This window comes from Mercenaria mercenaria, chromosome 12, assembly GCF_021730395.1.
Source record: "Mercenaria mercenaria strain notata chromosome 12, MADL_Memer_1, whole genome shotgun sequence".
Taxonomy (NCBI): Eukaryota; Metazoa; Mollusca; class Bivalvia; order Venerida; family Veneridae; genus Mercenaria; species Mercenaria mercenaria.
Window position 1 is genome coordinate 52231985 of NC_069372.1, and position 16208 is coordinate 52248192.

The 16208-nt window shown below is 35.3% G+C and overlaps 2 protein-coding genes across 3 annotated transcripts in view; one reads left to right on the plus strand and one right to left on the minus strand.

Annotated features, from left to right (window-relative positions):
- Positions 1-6251, minus strand: LOC123533621 (vacuolar protein sorting-associated protein 29). The gene is made up of 4 exons (XM_045315344.2): positions 6112-6251; positions 2646-2837; positions 1334-1569; positions 1-1171 (listed from the first exon to the last, which is right to left on the minus strand). Exons 1-4 carry the CDS (start codon positions 6112-6114, stop codon positions 1054-1056), a joined length of 549 nt encoding a protein of 182 aa, XP_045171279.1. The 5' UTR covers positions 6115-6251; the 3' UTR covers positions 1-1053.
- Positions 6245-16208, plus strand: part of LOC123533620 (cell cycle checkpoint control protein RAD9A-like) — a 24345-nt gene continuing 14381 nt past the window's right edge. Inside the window, exons 1-4 of one of the 2 annotated variants that reach the window (XM_045315343.2) lie at positions 6245-6280; positions 13198-13268; positions 14283-14429; positions 15296-15410. In XM_045315343.2, coding sequence (XP_045171278.2) covers positions 6271-6280; positions 13198-13268; positions 14283-14429; positions 15296-15410 — 343 coding nt within the window. In that variant the 5' untranslated portion in view covers positions 6245-6270. Of the gene's footprint in view, positions 6417-13197; positions 13269-14282; positions 14430-15295; positions 15411-16208 lie in introns of both variants that reach the window. The other variant, XM_045315342.2, reaches the window with a different exon arrangement.

Below are 16208 nucleotides of genomic sequence, written 5' to 3' on the forward strand. Positions count from 1 at the left end.
TTTAATTTAACTATATTTATTTATTCACAGTGTACTCTCAACAAAACAAAATACACGCTACAAATATCACAAATATGAAATAAAAAAGTTTGTGCATTACCAGTACTTGATACAATTAAAGTACACAAAGAATGCTTATTTTGAAAACTTGGAATAATGTAACAGTAGATTTGTGAACATTTTTTTTCAAGTACGCATTATTTCTACAAAAAGTAATGCCTTGACCATAGAAGTATTGTTTGCATATTACTATTAAGCATGGCTCAAATGAATTCTTGGGTAGCAATGGGTTGAGCTTCCAGAACCTCTGGAAATCATTGTTACCAGTACTTTCAACTGACGGGTACCAAAATATTGCATGTAATTGGCAAATTGGTACCTCAAAGCTCAAAATGTTCCTGAAATAAGACATAACTGATTCATTTCATGGGTTAATGAAGACAGTTGAAATCACCCACTGGTCATACATTTGTAAAGTATTTTAAAAACTAGGAAACATTTCAGATATATAAACTTTAACTGAATTAAAATAAGGGATACATAAAAAGATACCTCCTAACAAATTGATCAAACAACAGTTATTTCACTGATATTTTACACAAGTAAACTATTGCACATTAAGTCTTCAATCCTTGGATCCTATGAAGAAATGGGAAAACTTTCAAACTCCTCAAATGTTACATTCCAGTATTTTCAAGTTAAGAAGGTGACATACCCAGTACCTTTTAAAGTATTTTAAAGATTTCATGTTTACCTGAAATAATCATTTAACTTTCATTCAAAGGCAAAACATCAGAACTATTTCTCAAAAAAAAAAGAAATCTTTTAAAAACTTCTTGCTACATCAGTATTTCAAAGAGTTTAAGAAAGGGATTAGTCCTATTGTCAACAACAACCTCTATGTTACACACTTTTGACTTAAGACTATTCTTCAGGAAAATCTCAGCTAGAAAAGTTTTTTTTTAAAATTGATCCCTTTAAACCTTCACTTCCACTTATATACCACTATGGACAATTCTTCAATATCATGTCTATTACAGTGATTTTGATGCTTCAGTTTTTCTTGTACTCTATTCTTTCCACTTTGACGTCATCATTTATCAGTTTATAAACATAAGCCACAACTGTGGACTGCTGTATATCTAAGATCACAAATGATGGGACTATATCACTGAAACAGATAAGAAAGGTTACCATTACAAAATGTAAGGATCCTGCAAAAGGTGATAAAGAAAGAGCAAATTGCACAGACAGTAATTTTGCAAGTAGATTTAAAGTATCAGATGACAAATATCTTATATGTAAAAATATTTGTATTACAATGCTAAATTACCTGTCTAAAGCACTGTAAGCTCCAGTGGCTGATCCAGGATTTATGTAAAATTTGTTTTCATGCTCAAATGCTTCAAATCTGTGAGTGTGACCAGAGATGAGTATATCTACGTCAAGTTGTCGTTGAACCATAGCGAGACTCTCCATGCCACCCCATGGTACCACCTGATGTCCATGGCACATACCAATCCTGAACTGACCTACGGTCACAACTTTTTGTTCCGGATAATTCAGGTTCTGCAATATAAACAGGTATACACAGTAAACTGTTTCATGGTTAAACACAGGAAGCAATCAACTATGGATCATTCAAGAACAGTAATAGTAATATTTTGTTTAATTTGTTTTAGCACAGATATTCAACAGTATTCCAGGTACCGGTATGTAAGAGTGAGCATTTTTACCCTCCCCCTACCCACCCCCAAAATGTCTAAGAATTTGTTATTGGCACAGGGAGCCATTATACCAACAAGCTGAAGGAGGCTTGTAGAGCTCTTTGTGTGGTCTTGCTTGATTGATCTATGTGAACATATGGCTAGTTTGCAAAAATCCACTATTTTGTTCCTTTTGGTATTTCTTTTCCCTTTCCCAAACGCATGATGCATCAATAATAAGAACATTTAGATTAATTCAAAGCAACCTTCTGTTATGTTTGATTTTAAGTCACATCAACACAGCTCAGGTTACTGTAGCAAATTTCCCTGCTTCAAATAGAAAAAGATCCCAGCTGCTGTGCTGGGCATTATTTCAAATGCAGATGGGCAATTGGGGTATCCCATGGTAGAACCACCAGCCTTTTGCTGGACAGCTGAATGGCTTCCTCATGCGATAATGCAAGCATGACTTTAATCACCTCAGGAAATGGACAGAAGATTCGAAGTAAGTGACAGACTCAATCAAACCGAGTCTGCTATTAGTCTTACTGGTTGCATTCTTTGCTTCCAAAGGATCTTTTTACAGATTTTATTAACCATGCAGACACAAATGCTCTTCTGAACAGAAAATTTTGATCAGATTTAGTTTATACTAATTTGCTTTAGCTCGACTGTGATGAAAGCTTCAAGCTTTTTGGAACCACTCTCGAGTCCGCTTCCTGGAAAAAAAACCCAGTACTGGTGTCATATGAGAAGTCATGGACGTGACCCCAGTGGGGCTCGAACCCACGACCCCTGGACTGAGTGGCCGACACAGATTTAAAGTATAAAGAACCAATGCAATCTACCAGTAATATTTTTCTACTTAAAAGATGCCTAACAATGATAAAGATTATAGATGCAAAGGAATTTTCAATGAAACAAAATTAGTTTACAAACCTCCTCAAAGTCACCTCTTACAACATGCACATCACTAGCAAGGGTTTTGAGATAGTCAAATGATTCCTTCGTGCACAAGTTTCCAGTACACAGGATGTGCTGTATCTTGCCAGGAACCAACAATTTTCGGAACTTTGCTGGTACCCCACAGCATCTTTGTGGAATGTGAAGATCTCCAAGCACTAAAACCAGCTGTAGATAAAGGGAAAAAAGTTCAAGTTATGAAGTGACAAAAAGCTGTGCAATTTATTTATGCAATATAATCTTGTTTGTCTATTGAACTGCCTTCCAAACAGGAAATAACACAAAACCATAAACTCAAACCTTTATTAGAATTTTATTGGTAGAAGGCATGCATCCATATATTACAAACAGAGACAAAAACTTAAAGCATTGCAGGTCAACATACACAAAATTTACAACACAAGTCATTTTTCCTTTAGTTACAAAAAATTAAATGTACAGTCAAACTTGTGCTAGCGACCACCCGTGAATAGCGACCACCTGTTGACAACAACCGGTCTCTGGTCCCCGTAGAAAAATGCTCATAAAAAGGCCGTGAATAGCAACCACCTGGCGACCGCGACCAGCCTAATTCATTCCCAAGGGTCATATTTGCCCCCCAATAACGACCAAGCTGGACCGTTCCTGCATGAAAATATTTGAAATCCGCCGAATATTCACGACTTTTGCATTATAGCAAACATAATAATTACTGCTTAATTGAAAATTTGCAAGTTTGCACCAGCCGAATTAATACACAGAAAATAAAGAAAGCAAGAAGCTGTAAAAATACTTTTTATAAGCATGATAATGGCTAACTGAGAAGTGACCCTTCCCGAATAAAGACCACCTGTGAACAAAGACCACTTTTGCTTGTTCCAAAGAGTGGTCTTTGTTCACAGGTTTGACTGTACTTCGAAAAATCAAGACAAGAAAATCAATGCTATTGCAAACAGAACACCCAGCTTTTTTCAGAAAAGCTGTCATCAATTTTGCTTGTGGCCTTTTTAATCCCAAAAGTACAATCTGTTTTCCAGTCATCTAAAATCTTTTGTCTCACATCTCAATGAATTGTCTTTAAATTCATGAACAAAATAAATGACACAACAGAAAACATTTCATTGTCAGCAGTTATTAAATATCTTTTGTACTCGTACAGACATCGATGAGATCCACAGACACTGACTTACTTAAAGAATGTCTGCATTAGACAAACAAAATTAGTTTAACTTAAAAAATAAGTATCCATATCAAACTTATATGACAGTTCAATGTAACAAAATAAGAAGTAAATTTGTTGAAAACATGTGACAAAACAGAATATTTCACAAGTTTTTCCAAACAGTGTCTGTCCTTTTCATATAAGTCATACACATTGAGCATTTGTTCTCAGTTTTACTGTGTCCAAAAATATATGTTTGTCATTTTCCTATTGTGACTGTTCAACTTTTTTCAAACATTTTGAACTAACACAACAAAAACAGTAGAAAAGATGCCATAATGGGCCTAAGTCTTACACTTGCGGTGGACCATGATCTTTTGGCCTCTCTTCTGACCAAGTTTGGTAAACAATCAACAAAGAGTTCTGATTACAATATTTTAAAAGAATTTTTCTATTGCTTTTTGCTGTAACAGCCCCAAAAAGCAAAACCATTTTAACAAACTTGTCAGAGAGAGGTCCAACTACAAATCAAGTTTGACACTTAATATGCGCAATTATAAAAACAGCACACTGTTAACCTCAGTGCATGCACAGAAATCTATTTCCAGATGTAAACAATGTCAATGTCGGGCTGTAAGAAACCGAGACACTGAGATGATTAATCATTATGTTGAAAAATAATTAATACTTCCAGAACCGATATAATTTATGGTCAAATTATACACTGAGTACATCTAGAAACGCAACACTTGGTCTACAGTCAGTAATATTTTAACCGACATTACCTTGCATTGGTAAATGCAAATGATGGTTTTACATGTTATCAACTGTGTGCTTGTTCAAACATGATTTTGGACCCTTGATATAATTCAAATATACATGTACAAGGAAATTATAAAGGGAAGTATAAAAAAATCGATGGTAAAAAAGTTGCGTTTCTAGATGTTCTGAGCATATCACTAAAATCCCAAAACTAATGCTTTTGACTGCCTTTGTTGATATCTTATATCCTGGGATTTGCTTAGGGAAAAGTGAAAACAAGCTCCCTCACACAATATATATTTATTTAATTAATTGATGGTAATGACAACCCTTTCACTAATTGATGTCAAAAATGAATCTATAATTTGCTTAGGGAAATGTAAAAAAAATGCACCCTCACATAGCAGAACCCTCACATTTGATTTTTATTGTGTTTTAGGTTTTAAAACGGCTAAATATGTATTTGTTCCTGGAGACTCTGCCCTCCTGAGACACTGTTTGGGCAGTTCCCAAGACACAATGTATGTGGCTGCATTCACAAGTAGTAGTCCAAATAATTGTACTCAAGAGTTGAATATCGTTATATTATTTTGACTTGTCGATATCCGCCTCCGAGTACAAACCAGAAAAGGTAAAGAATGTGGTAGCACTGTCCTCTTCTTTGCGTAAGTAACACCCAATGGAATCCTTTGGGCAGGGATTATGTTATAATAATGCAACGGATAAAAAAAGAAATACATACATAGAAAGCCTGTAATTTTTCCTTTTCAATGATGTATATATTACCGAGATTTCTTGAGAAAAATTCAAACTATGGCAGTTAAAAAAATGCCAAGGTTTAACACGAGTGTACTACATATTGGAAAATGGCCGATCACCGGTAAACACATTACTACACGAAGCGTTTTCATTGGTCACGCCTCCAACCGCCATTACATGAAGACGATTGAAAGGTTAGAGGTTTAAATTTTTTACAACAGAAATTCTTGATAAATATGTCCTGTTCTTATGTTTTTTATTTACTATTTATGATTTAAATCAACAGGTAAGCTGTTAGGGCTAAAGAAAAATCGTGACTACTGATAAATCGTAATTTCAATCGACCACAGTTTCCACCACAGTTTTGATTGTTTCTGGTTTAGACCTCTAGGTAGACAACGTAAAATATCAAAATGTAAAATCGGTCTGCCCGAGGTCTCATTATTTAGACTATCACAAGTAGGGGACTGTATTTGCTTAGCTACTGCAGCCCTTCATCATCATTGCCTTCTTGTTTAGGAACATATCAAAATTACTAAAACAATGTTTAAATATGACAAGCTTATTCTATTTCTAGGTAGGGTCAAACTTCAATCTTTGAATAAGCTGACACACCCCCCAAACTATCATTTCTATGATTTATTTCACAATCAGAGGTAGAACCTATGCTGACAACTTGTTACTTAGAAGTAAAATAATAAATCTGAACATGAAATTTACAAATGGGATACAAGTTACGACCAGTAACGCTGAAAAATGATGGAAATGGGAGAAAATTACCATTGTATCAAGATTTGTGTATTATGTTCTTCCGCTTCCGGTTTTACTAAAACCTTTTTTGTTAAATCTTGTTTCATTGGTTATTTAGAAAAAATATCACCAATCGTATTTGTTGTATCATAATCTAATGTTGATGATGCAGGATGGCGCGGCTGCAAAATGAATTTAAGTTGTATTTTGCCTAAATTTGTTGAAATTTCTCATTGACTGTTATTATATATACACAATAATGAGAGTATTTTATCTAATTATGAATTGACACGCAGAGAAAATGAAGTGTATCATTCCAGGAAATAACATAAGAGGTACAGACTCGTATGTCGCATGTTTCCGCGATGCTGAATCTTCTTTTTTTCTCGTCATTAATTAAAAGTTTCCCTAATTTATATAGAATACCGGTTCCACAACTTATATACTAATCTATAGCCTACATCACTTTTTCCTACACTAGTCCAATTAGCTGGTCATGGAGGATTTTTTTGACTGTAGTGGTCAACAACCACAAGTTGCACTTTCTGTTTTCTATTAGTATTATACAAGGTTTTCTATTTGTGTTAAAGCACAGGAGTCTGAAGTTCTAATATGAAATTAGGTGCTACCTAAAAGGCAGAGCTCCCATGAAAAATCACCAGTGCCCGTTAAAAATTAAAGGAGTGGTGCTGGAATTATCTGGAATTATGGGTTCGTTTAGGAAGTTTATGTTCTATTAGATCTATTAAAATTATAAGTATTAATGATAATTCATGATTTCTGAATGCATGTTTTAGACTGCATCAAGATTAATTCTCGACATGTGAAAACTCCAAAAATTTTCTGTATATAATCAAAAGAAAGTTCGGTATAGATTAACATCTGCACCAAGATAAAGCAAAAAAACGTATTTGAATAATTTCTGTTATTCTTATTAAAACTTTTTAAAGTTATGTCTGCTGACTACTACACAGGCACTACAGTGGAACCTGACATCAAAACTAAACACATGTTAAATTTCACATGAATGACTTTAGTTATATAATATTTTCAAAACTCATAATAATACAAAAAAAAACTGAAATAAAAAAATTAAAATTGAAAAAACAAAACTGGTTCAGGTGAGGTTCGAACTCACGACCTCTGGATTACAACGCGAACTGGTTAACCACTGCACCATTGTGGAGTCATGACGTAATCAGGACAAACATACGTATATATAATTAAGTTCAGTAATGGCAGCGTGACGAAAGTCGTTTCAAAATTAAAAATAATATATTTTATTTCCTTTTACTTCGTAGAAAATGTATTTAACACTTATTTCTTATTATCAAATGCTCATTTGCATTTTTATTCAATATTCAAAACAGTAAGCGAGACGCTTTTGTCAACCGTAAACAGTAAGCGTCTACTGACGTCTTTATTGATTAATTACTATGCGCATAGTGTACTTGAAAAAATCCGAACAACACCGATTCCAAAAAGTACCACGAATTTTCAACTCGATAGTATACACAGTTAGATCTCTCTATTCATTTTCGTTTTCATACGTCTAACCGTAATGCGACGCTGTTGGCGCCGCTTTGCAGCACCGGTAGCTCTGCTATCAATAAGACTCCAGAAGTCTATATTAAGTACATACAATAATATATAAAGACCAGGAACAAATTGTCAAACACCAAGGGTAACCTGAAAATACAAATGAAACACAGTGTGATGGCAATCTAGCAGGCTTGCTCAAGAAAGAACACCAAAATACACCTAATACCCTTGTAGTGATAGTAGGTTTATAGGCCACTTCCAACAGCCTTGCTGTTGGGTTAACCCTTTAGCGACGTGGTTGAGTGTCCGCCTACAGATCTCGAGGTCCGGGGTTCGAGCCCCAGTTGGGACCTTGGTATTTTCTCTCCCAGGGTTTACTTTAATGGTGTCAGAAGTGTTTGATGGACTCATGTGGTGAGCATGGAGTGTCATTCTGGAGAGCTGGTTAGCTCTGAAAAGTAAAGGGGGAGAAGTGTAGTGATAGTAGGTTTATAGGCCACTTCCAACAGCCTTGCTGTTGGGTTAACCCTTCAGCGACGTGGTTGAGTGTCCGCCTACAGATCCGGGGTTTGAGCCCCAGTTGGGACCTTGGTATTTTCTCTCCCAGGGTTTACTTTACACTTGACAGTCTTCGAATTTGATACACTTTATGAGAGTAATCAGACAGTTTTCAGAGATTTTCATCCATCGCCGAAACCATTTAATGAATATGGAAAGCCTTTAGCTGTAACAAAAATACCTGTTACATTTGCATAAATGACACATAGATTTCTCGATAAAAGTATGTAATGAATAATGAATATACATGTATATATATCTAAAAACTTCTTACAGTGTAAGCTTCCCTATAGAGTGTATAGAAACATGTAACCATTCTAACACACTCCATGTGTCAGTTTAGTGGAGCAGGATATCGCATAAATACTTCAGTTGATGATACAAGCATCAAATTTACAGGACAGTAACTACCTGGCATGCGCTTTAATATAAGATCAAGGGCCAATTGAAATAATGTCGTTTTCAAGATGGCCGCCGCGAAAACAAAATGGCTGCCATTTTGTATTTACTTTTCAGTACTTTATTTGAGGCAAGCATGTAATACATTAAAACGATAGCATTTTTATGCCCCCAGCATCTACGGATGCCGGAGACATATAGTGATTGTCCTGTCTGTCCATCCGTCCGTTCGTACGTACGTCCCTTCGTCCACACGAGGTTAACCACATGAGACCGTTTCGTCTTGCATCAATACCCTTACTTAAATGATTTGATACCAAAACAGATGTAACCTGTGACCATTCTTCATCTTCAGACATCACCTGACCTCAGTTTGACTTTGACCTCATTTTGGACTTAGTTTGCTTTATATGGGTCATCTCTTGGTTAACCAAATGGGACCGTTTCGTCTAGCATCAATACCCCTTACAAGAATGAATTGATACAAATACAGATGTAAACTGTGGCCATTCCTCATCTTCAAACATCACCTGACCTCAGTTTGACCTTGACCTCGTTTTGGACTACCGATAAGGATGCCACTGGGGGGCATCAAGCGTTTATTGAACGCAGCTCCTTGGTTTTATTTATACACTTTCGTTTCAGTTTAGAACAGAATATCAATCTGTAGTATTCATACTCTTTTAATTTGTAATCAATTTTGTATGGCTTAGACATCTCAACACTTAAGTTTTTATAACTTGCAGTTTTGTTTTTGAACAATGGTAAAATCTGGAGTACACCAACCAATATAAGTTTTATATACATTACACTCAGATTACATTCAATGCAATAAATTAACATCTTTAGAAAATGCGTCTTATAAACCACGAGGGGATAAAGAAATAGGACAGCGTGAGCACTTGCACAGGCAAGAGCAACATTTTCTTATAAGGCAAACCTTAAGAAACTATTTCTGTTGATTTACTATACCCATGAAATTATACACAATGGAAATCGTGTTCTAGCCGAAACAAAAAAATATGCATATACTGCATTTAGTCATTTTCTGAACAGTTGCAACATCAAATTGCTGTGCATAGCAGACCTAAGTGGTGGCACTTGCAATATCCGGTACAGGAAGTCCTTTTGCAGTCACACCTTTGAAGGACCTGGAAGCATTCAGATTTAACCGACAATTCCATCCGATAAGGGATCCACACATTGTTCTGCTTCAGCCATCCCCAGTTTGACGGAGGCGGCAGTTCCTCCATGGTAACAGCTGCTTTACCTCAGACATGGCCTGCCTGAAAAATTGCTCGCTCGATGAATTGTTTCAGACCACCTTTTGTTGATCGAATCCCATTATACGCTCTTTGTTTCCGGGTAAACAAATCAAGTCAAGGTTCATCCATCTTGCATGTCGTGCTTGATCGAGCATACAGCATAACTATTTTGTTTCTAATGTATCCATTTCCTACTCAGTTATTATGTATTTGGCAGCACTGAGACTATGAAATGCTTTGAACTATAGCTGTTTCACAAACATTCCATTCCTCCCATGCAGATTTCTTGCCCTTGTCAACAAATGCAGAAACAGTTTCTCAACGGGTAAAAGCAAGAAACAATGGCAATGCCTCTGAGTGAGGACCAGGTAAGCAAGCCACAAAACATCAGTACACTGCCATAGCAAGAACTAACTAATAATTGTAATTGTTCGGTTTTCTGTCAATGAGGCATGCTTTGCATGAACAAATATACGATTATCCGCTTCTTTGTGATTACATGGAGCAAGCGCATTTCTGTTTATATATAAATTGCAAACAATATCGGCAGCTTTTGTTGCTATGATCATTTATTGGTTTGCACCCTTATCATTATACCCCGAGATATCTAGGGGCTATTCTGGATTCCAGTCCGTCCGTCTGTATACGGAATTTGTCTGCGCTATTTCTCAGCAATTATTTACCAGTTTTCAATCAAACCTTGTAATTATTATCAGTACAAGGCCAAGTTGCGCATGTTGATTTTTCATTTAGTTATGGCCCTTTATTTTTATTTCTTTATATGAGCCGTGCCATGAAAAAACCAACATAGTGGGTTTGCGACCAGCATGGATCCAGACCAGCCTGCGCATCCGCGCAGTCTGGTCAGGATCCATGCTGTTCGCTTTTAAAGCCTATTGGAATTGGAGAAACTGTTAGCGAACAGCATGGATCCTGACCCGACTGCGCGGATGCGCAGGCTGGTCTGGATCCATGCTGGTCGCATACCCACTATGTTGGTTTTCTCATGGCACGGCTCATATGTATTTGGAAAACTTTTGTTCTCGCTATTTCTCAGTCATCATATGCGAGACTTTTATCAAACCTTGCAGTTATTATTCGTACCAAGTCAAGTTGTACATGTGCAAAGCATGTTCCATTTGAGTTATTTTTCACATAGTTATAGCCCTTTATTATTTTTTCTATATATGTATATGGAAAAAATGTCCACGCTACTTATCAGTCATTGTATGCCAGACTTTTATCACACCTTGTTATAACTATTATCATTGGTACCAAGTGTAGTTATGCATGTGCAAAACACGTTCCATTAGAATGAGTTTTGACTAAGTTGTTGCCCTTTATTTGTTTCAAATACGAACAGAGTTACATTGGATATTTTAACATACTTTATTTGTTAAGTATAACTAGTTGATGACCCTTGGTGATGTAATAAAATAAAAAAGTGGAAACCCACAGGTCTCCAAACCCGACATAAACGAAAATGTTGCAGGCTTGATTTCATTTGTGGCTATGGAGCCTTCATATCACAGAAAATGCCAAAAGACAAGATTAAAAAAGCAGATTAAATGGTCCCTTGTCCATGACCTTGACCTACTGAATTAATTTCTTCTTTTTTTAAGATATTGCCATAAAATTCGAACCACTTGTACAGTTTTGAACAAACATTTCAAAACTGATTTTCAGTAACCTTTATCTTGACCTACTTTCTTCTTTTTAAGGTACAGCAGTGAAGTATGGAGATCTTATACAGTTTTGCGCACCATTTTTGTGCGTCTTTGTACATTTTCTTCTTGTACAGTATACAAAGCAATGTATCATATTTTCAATAACCCTGTTCCTCTGACAATAAGCTGATATCTGGGGGTTTTCATCACCATTAGTGATACGTCTTGTTTTATCCTCACGAAAACTCAATAGTTGAGTTTTATTTTCAACGCATCTAAGAAAGCTATTCCATAGTTTAGGAGGTCTTCTATTAAACTCTTTTCAACATTATCAAGAGTTTGAAATAGAATATAAACAAAAGCACAGACACTTAAACACTCAAACTTACAATGACATATTCAAATTTGGTATATGTTAATACAAAGTATGTACTTTTTTAATTTGAAGGCCAAGGAATTATCATTTTTTGCTGTATGTGATATGACTTGGGTTTTTTTTTTGTTACATATACGTACGGAAGTTGTCACTGGACCCTATGCTGAGTAACATGACATTATGAACTATATCAGTGTGCCCTTGTAGTGTTTGTAGTTCATTCTATAGAATCATTACACATATCATTTAATTAAAGATTTTGTTTCAGCTGATTAGCAATGGTTCAGTATTGTCATGATTTTGATACTGTTTCTCAGTGAAACAAAGCAAGAAATGAAGGGTAGAACAGAGAACAGATTGAAAAGAAGAGACGTCCATATAAACCATATTAGCTTATTTCAGGCCAGTGTCATAATAATATGCTTTCAGGTTTATCTGGGACCAGGATCTAATCAATAGTCGATGGTTATAGCACTGAAAGTAGAAGACTCATACTTGGCCGTGATAAGAACGTTATCTAAAAGTCTGGCAGTCATTTTAAAGATGGCGACCTTCTTAAATGGGTCTATATTTGGAAAAGGCAACATTAAAAATAAAACTATCAGTTTATGGGAACAAACTGATAGAAAAACATGTTACAGCTCAACAAATATGATATTTTAGAAACTTACAGATCCTGATTATATGAAAACTGCCTCAATTCTGGCAGCCATTTTGAAATTTGCAGGCCATCTTGAAAATGGATGATTTTTAGATGGCCCTCGATCATTTTTGAATCTGGGTCATATGATGAACATTTGGTGTAAATTTCTTACTTGTATCATCAAGTGAAGTATTTCCTTAGATTTTCACACTAAGCTGCTCCACTATGAATTGTGATACACAAAGGCACATGATGAAGCTGAAAATTTGGAATAGGGATATTCATAATCAGTCAGTCTCCATGGACTTTTTACACAAGCACAAGATTATATAGTAAATAATAGGTGATACGATTCTATTCTGTTGTGTTTTTTTCCGGAAAATAGAAGTCACATAACACTTCCAGTCATTAAGGACACTTGAATTAAAAGCATGATCCAGACTGCAAATTCAGTGGGAAAAATATTTGACAAAAAAAGTATGAACAAAAAAGAGGAAAAATAAGAATTAAATTGTGCTTTTTTTGAGGCCAAACATTTTTTTTTTACTCTGACTGGCAGAAGTGTAAATGGTCAGGTGTAATTGGCAAACAAACAAGACTTTTATTTAAGCCTGGTATGATGAGATTTTTAAAATTCAGCTGATTCATCTTTGAATTGTGTTACAGTTTTTGGAAGAGGCATTCATTCTTTATCAAAGATTGGAGAAGAGCTCTACATTGAACCTTTGGAGCATGGTGTAAGTATAGTCAAATCTGTATTAAGCTGTCAGCCAAGGTATAAGTACTATTGAAGTTGCCTTAGCAGTCACCTATATTAAGTCACTTGTTTTAAGCAGCCAGTCAGCTATCTTCTCAAGTTAACTTCCTGTTCTAATTTTGTTTGAAGCAGCCACCTGTTTTAAGCAGCCAGATAGTGCAGCTCCCTTGGCTGGCTGCTTAATACAGGTTTTACTGTATAAATGTATACGAGCGGCACCACGAGAAAACCAACATAGTGCATTTGGGACCAGCATGGATGCAGACCAGCCTGCGCATATGCACAGTCTAGTCAGGGTCCATGCTGTTTGCTAATGGTTTCTCTAATTGCAATAGGCTTTGAAAGTGAACAGCATGGATCCTGACCAGACTGCGCGGATGCGCATGCTGGTCTGAATAATGCTGGTCGCAAATGCACTGTGCTGGTTTTTCATGGCGAGGCTCATATGTTGTTTTGAGGAAATCTCAAGCTTTTGCTTATTTATGACCAAACAGATTTTCTGGGGATCATTACTTCTGCAGCTTCAACAGATAAAAACATTAAACTGATTTTCATCATACATGATACATTCAACAGTGGGGTTAAAATTTGTACGTTGTAAAGGTACAAATGAAATATTCATCTATTTTATTGTTCTTTCCTTAATTTTCAATTTGCATTTGCCTTAAATGTTAAGGTAGTTGACCCATATTGACAGTCTGCAGTATCCATGTAATGATGTACTCTGATTAGGCAAATCAGCATTTTTCTGACTTAATTATAGCTTAATGCACGCGTCACTTTGCATTAAAAAGTAGAGAATGCTGAAATAACATACAAAGAATACATAAATTGCTGATTGTCATTTAATATTAGTGCACTACCGTAACATAATTATGTGAAATATGTTGTAATATGAAAGTATTAACTACTGAACATGTCAAGTTATATGTGAAGTTGAAATCTTTCTTGAATGTATAAATTTTATCTGAATGTTTTGTTTGTTTTAAAATAGCTTGCACTGAGAACAGTAAATTCTTCAAGGTCAGCATATGCTTGTTTTCTGTTTGCTCCAAGCTTCTTCCAGCACTATGATGACGGTTCAGGTGATATCTCCTCTCAGGACAGTGATGATACACTCCGGTGTAAAATTGCCATGAAAGTAAGTTAGTATATACCAGTATATGGGGAAATTGTCATAGAATCTACCATGCCCTTGAGTTGTGGATGAGGAAATCACAACCGAGGGTGAGATTTTGTCCATTAAAGACAATGTTAAGTTTTGGATGTTTCTCAAACCTAGGATGGTATTTCCTTATTGGTGTGGTAGGATTTTTTTAACCATTTCAACTTTTTATTTAACTAAGATTATCAGTTACTGTAAATTACTGTTACAGTGATGTAATGTAACAGATATGTCAAATAATGACATTGGCATAAATATTGCAGTCAAACTATAAAGACATCACATGGTAAAATAAGGAAGTTTGTGACCAGTGTCTGCCAAGCCATAAAATTATCTCACATTGGTATTTTATTTGAAATACACTGTCTCATTTATTTATATGAGAAAAACTAGTATTGTTACAAAAATTGCATGAAAACTATAGTGGAGCTAAAACTGAAGGCCATTACAAAAGAAATAAGTTTAGATGACATTGTTTTTGGGAAGGTCTATCTTGAATGTACCTGTTACTATCCAGCTTTAATGCTGTGGCCCCTTCAGACATTATTTCAGATTTCGCAGGCACTTAGGTAGAACCATTGACTCGCGTTAGAATTATGCACCCCAAAACTGGTTTGATACTACAGCAGCTATGATGTTGAAGGATGTTGTCTTGACTGAGGATCTAAGATTAACCAGTTATAATCATGTCTTAGAATTTGTGGATTTCTGAAATCCACATGTTTTATTTAAGAAAATGTCAAAAACTAGTTTCTTTAGTTTTTCTGTTGAGAACAGAAAATGCCTGTACAATTTTAGGCTGATATTTATTACAAACATAAGATTATCATTTGATATTTCAGTCTATAATGACAGTGTTTCGATCGTTGTCCTCTTTGGAAAAGTCTGTAGAAAGATGTAAAATTCGACTGAATATGAAAGATTCTAGACTGGTGTTTCAACTGCACTGCAGGCATGGTAATATTGACTAGTGTCATTTTTTTCGTAGGCTCAGTCTGCATCCACCTTGTTTTTAGACTTTGGATAACAAAGAATTTACTTTACATGTTTTTAATACAGAATAGTTTAGAGCTTACAAAAACTTAAAATTTATCTTATTTAATAGGAATCAGTTATTTAAGCAAAGTCATAAACCTAGAGTTTTTAGGCAGTGATGAAGATACTTTTAATAGCTTTTAGAACTGAGCATTGGGGTTGATTGCTCTTTTATTAGTTTAGTTTTTAGATAGTTTTTCGGTGACGCCGTCTAAATTCGTTTTCGATACCTATGCCACGTGATTTCAGTTTGCAAATCAAACTACTTGATAACGAATTATAGATAATTTATCAAAATGGAAGATTTATGCAACACTCTGCCTGATTGGACGAGAGTGTCAAATTCTTTCACTCTGTTGATTGTGCTACGCTGAGTGAAATGTAGACAAAGCTAGCGTTTATCCTAAACGACGCTGTTCACAGTTTTAAAGCTAACTTTGGCTCTGATATTTATCAAGAATATTGATATATCTCAAAATGATAAGTAAGTTTAATAAATAAGATAAAAACCTGTTCAAATACTAACATATATCAAATTAAAGGAAGAGCTGAATACGGTCTGCGTATCACATGAATAAGGGTGTGATAAGAGTCTTTTATGTAGAGAAGTGCTTTTTAAAAGATTTTCCTTGTTATAATTGTCGTCTGTATATGAAAAGGTTTCTTGCTTTTGTGACTTATTCAGATTGCATATTAAAATGAGTACTTGTTTGCTTTGAT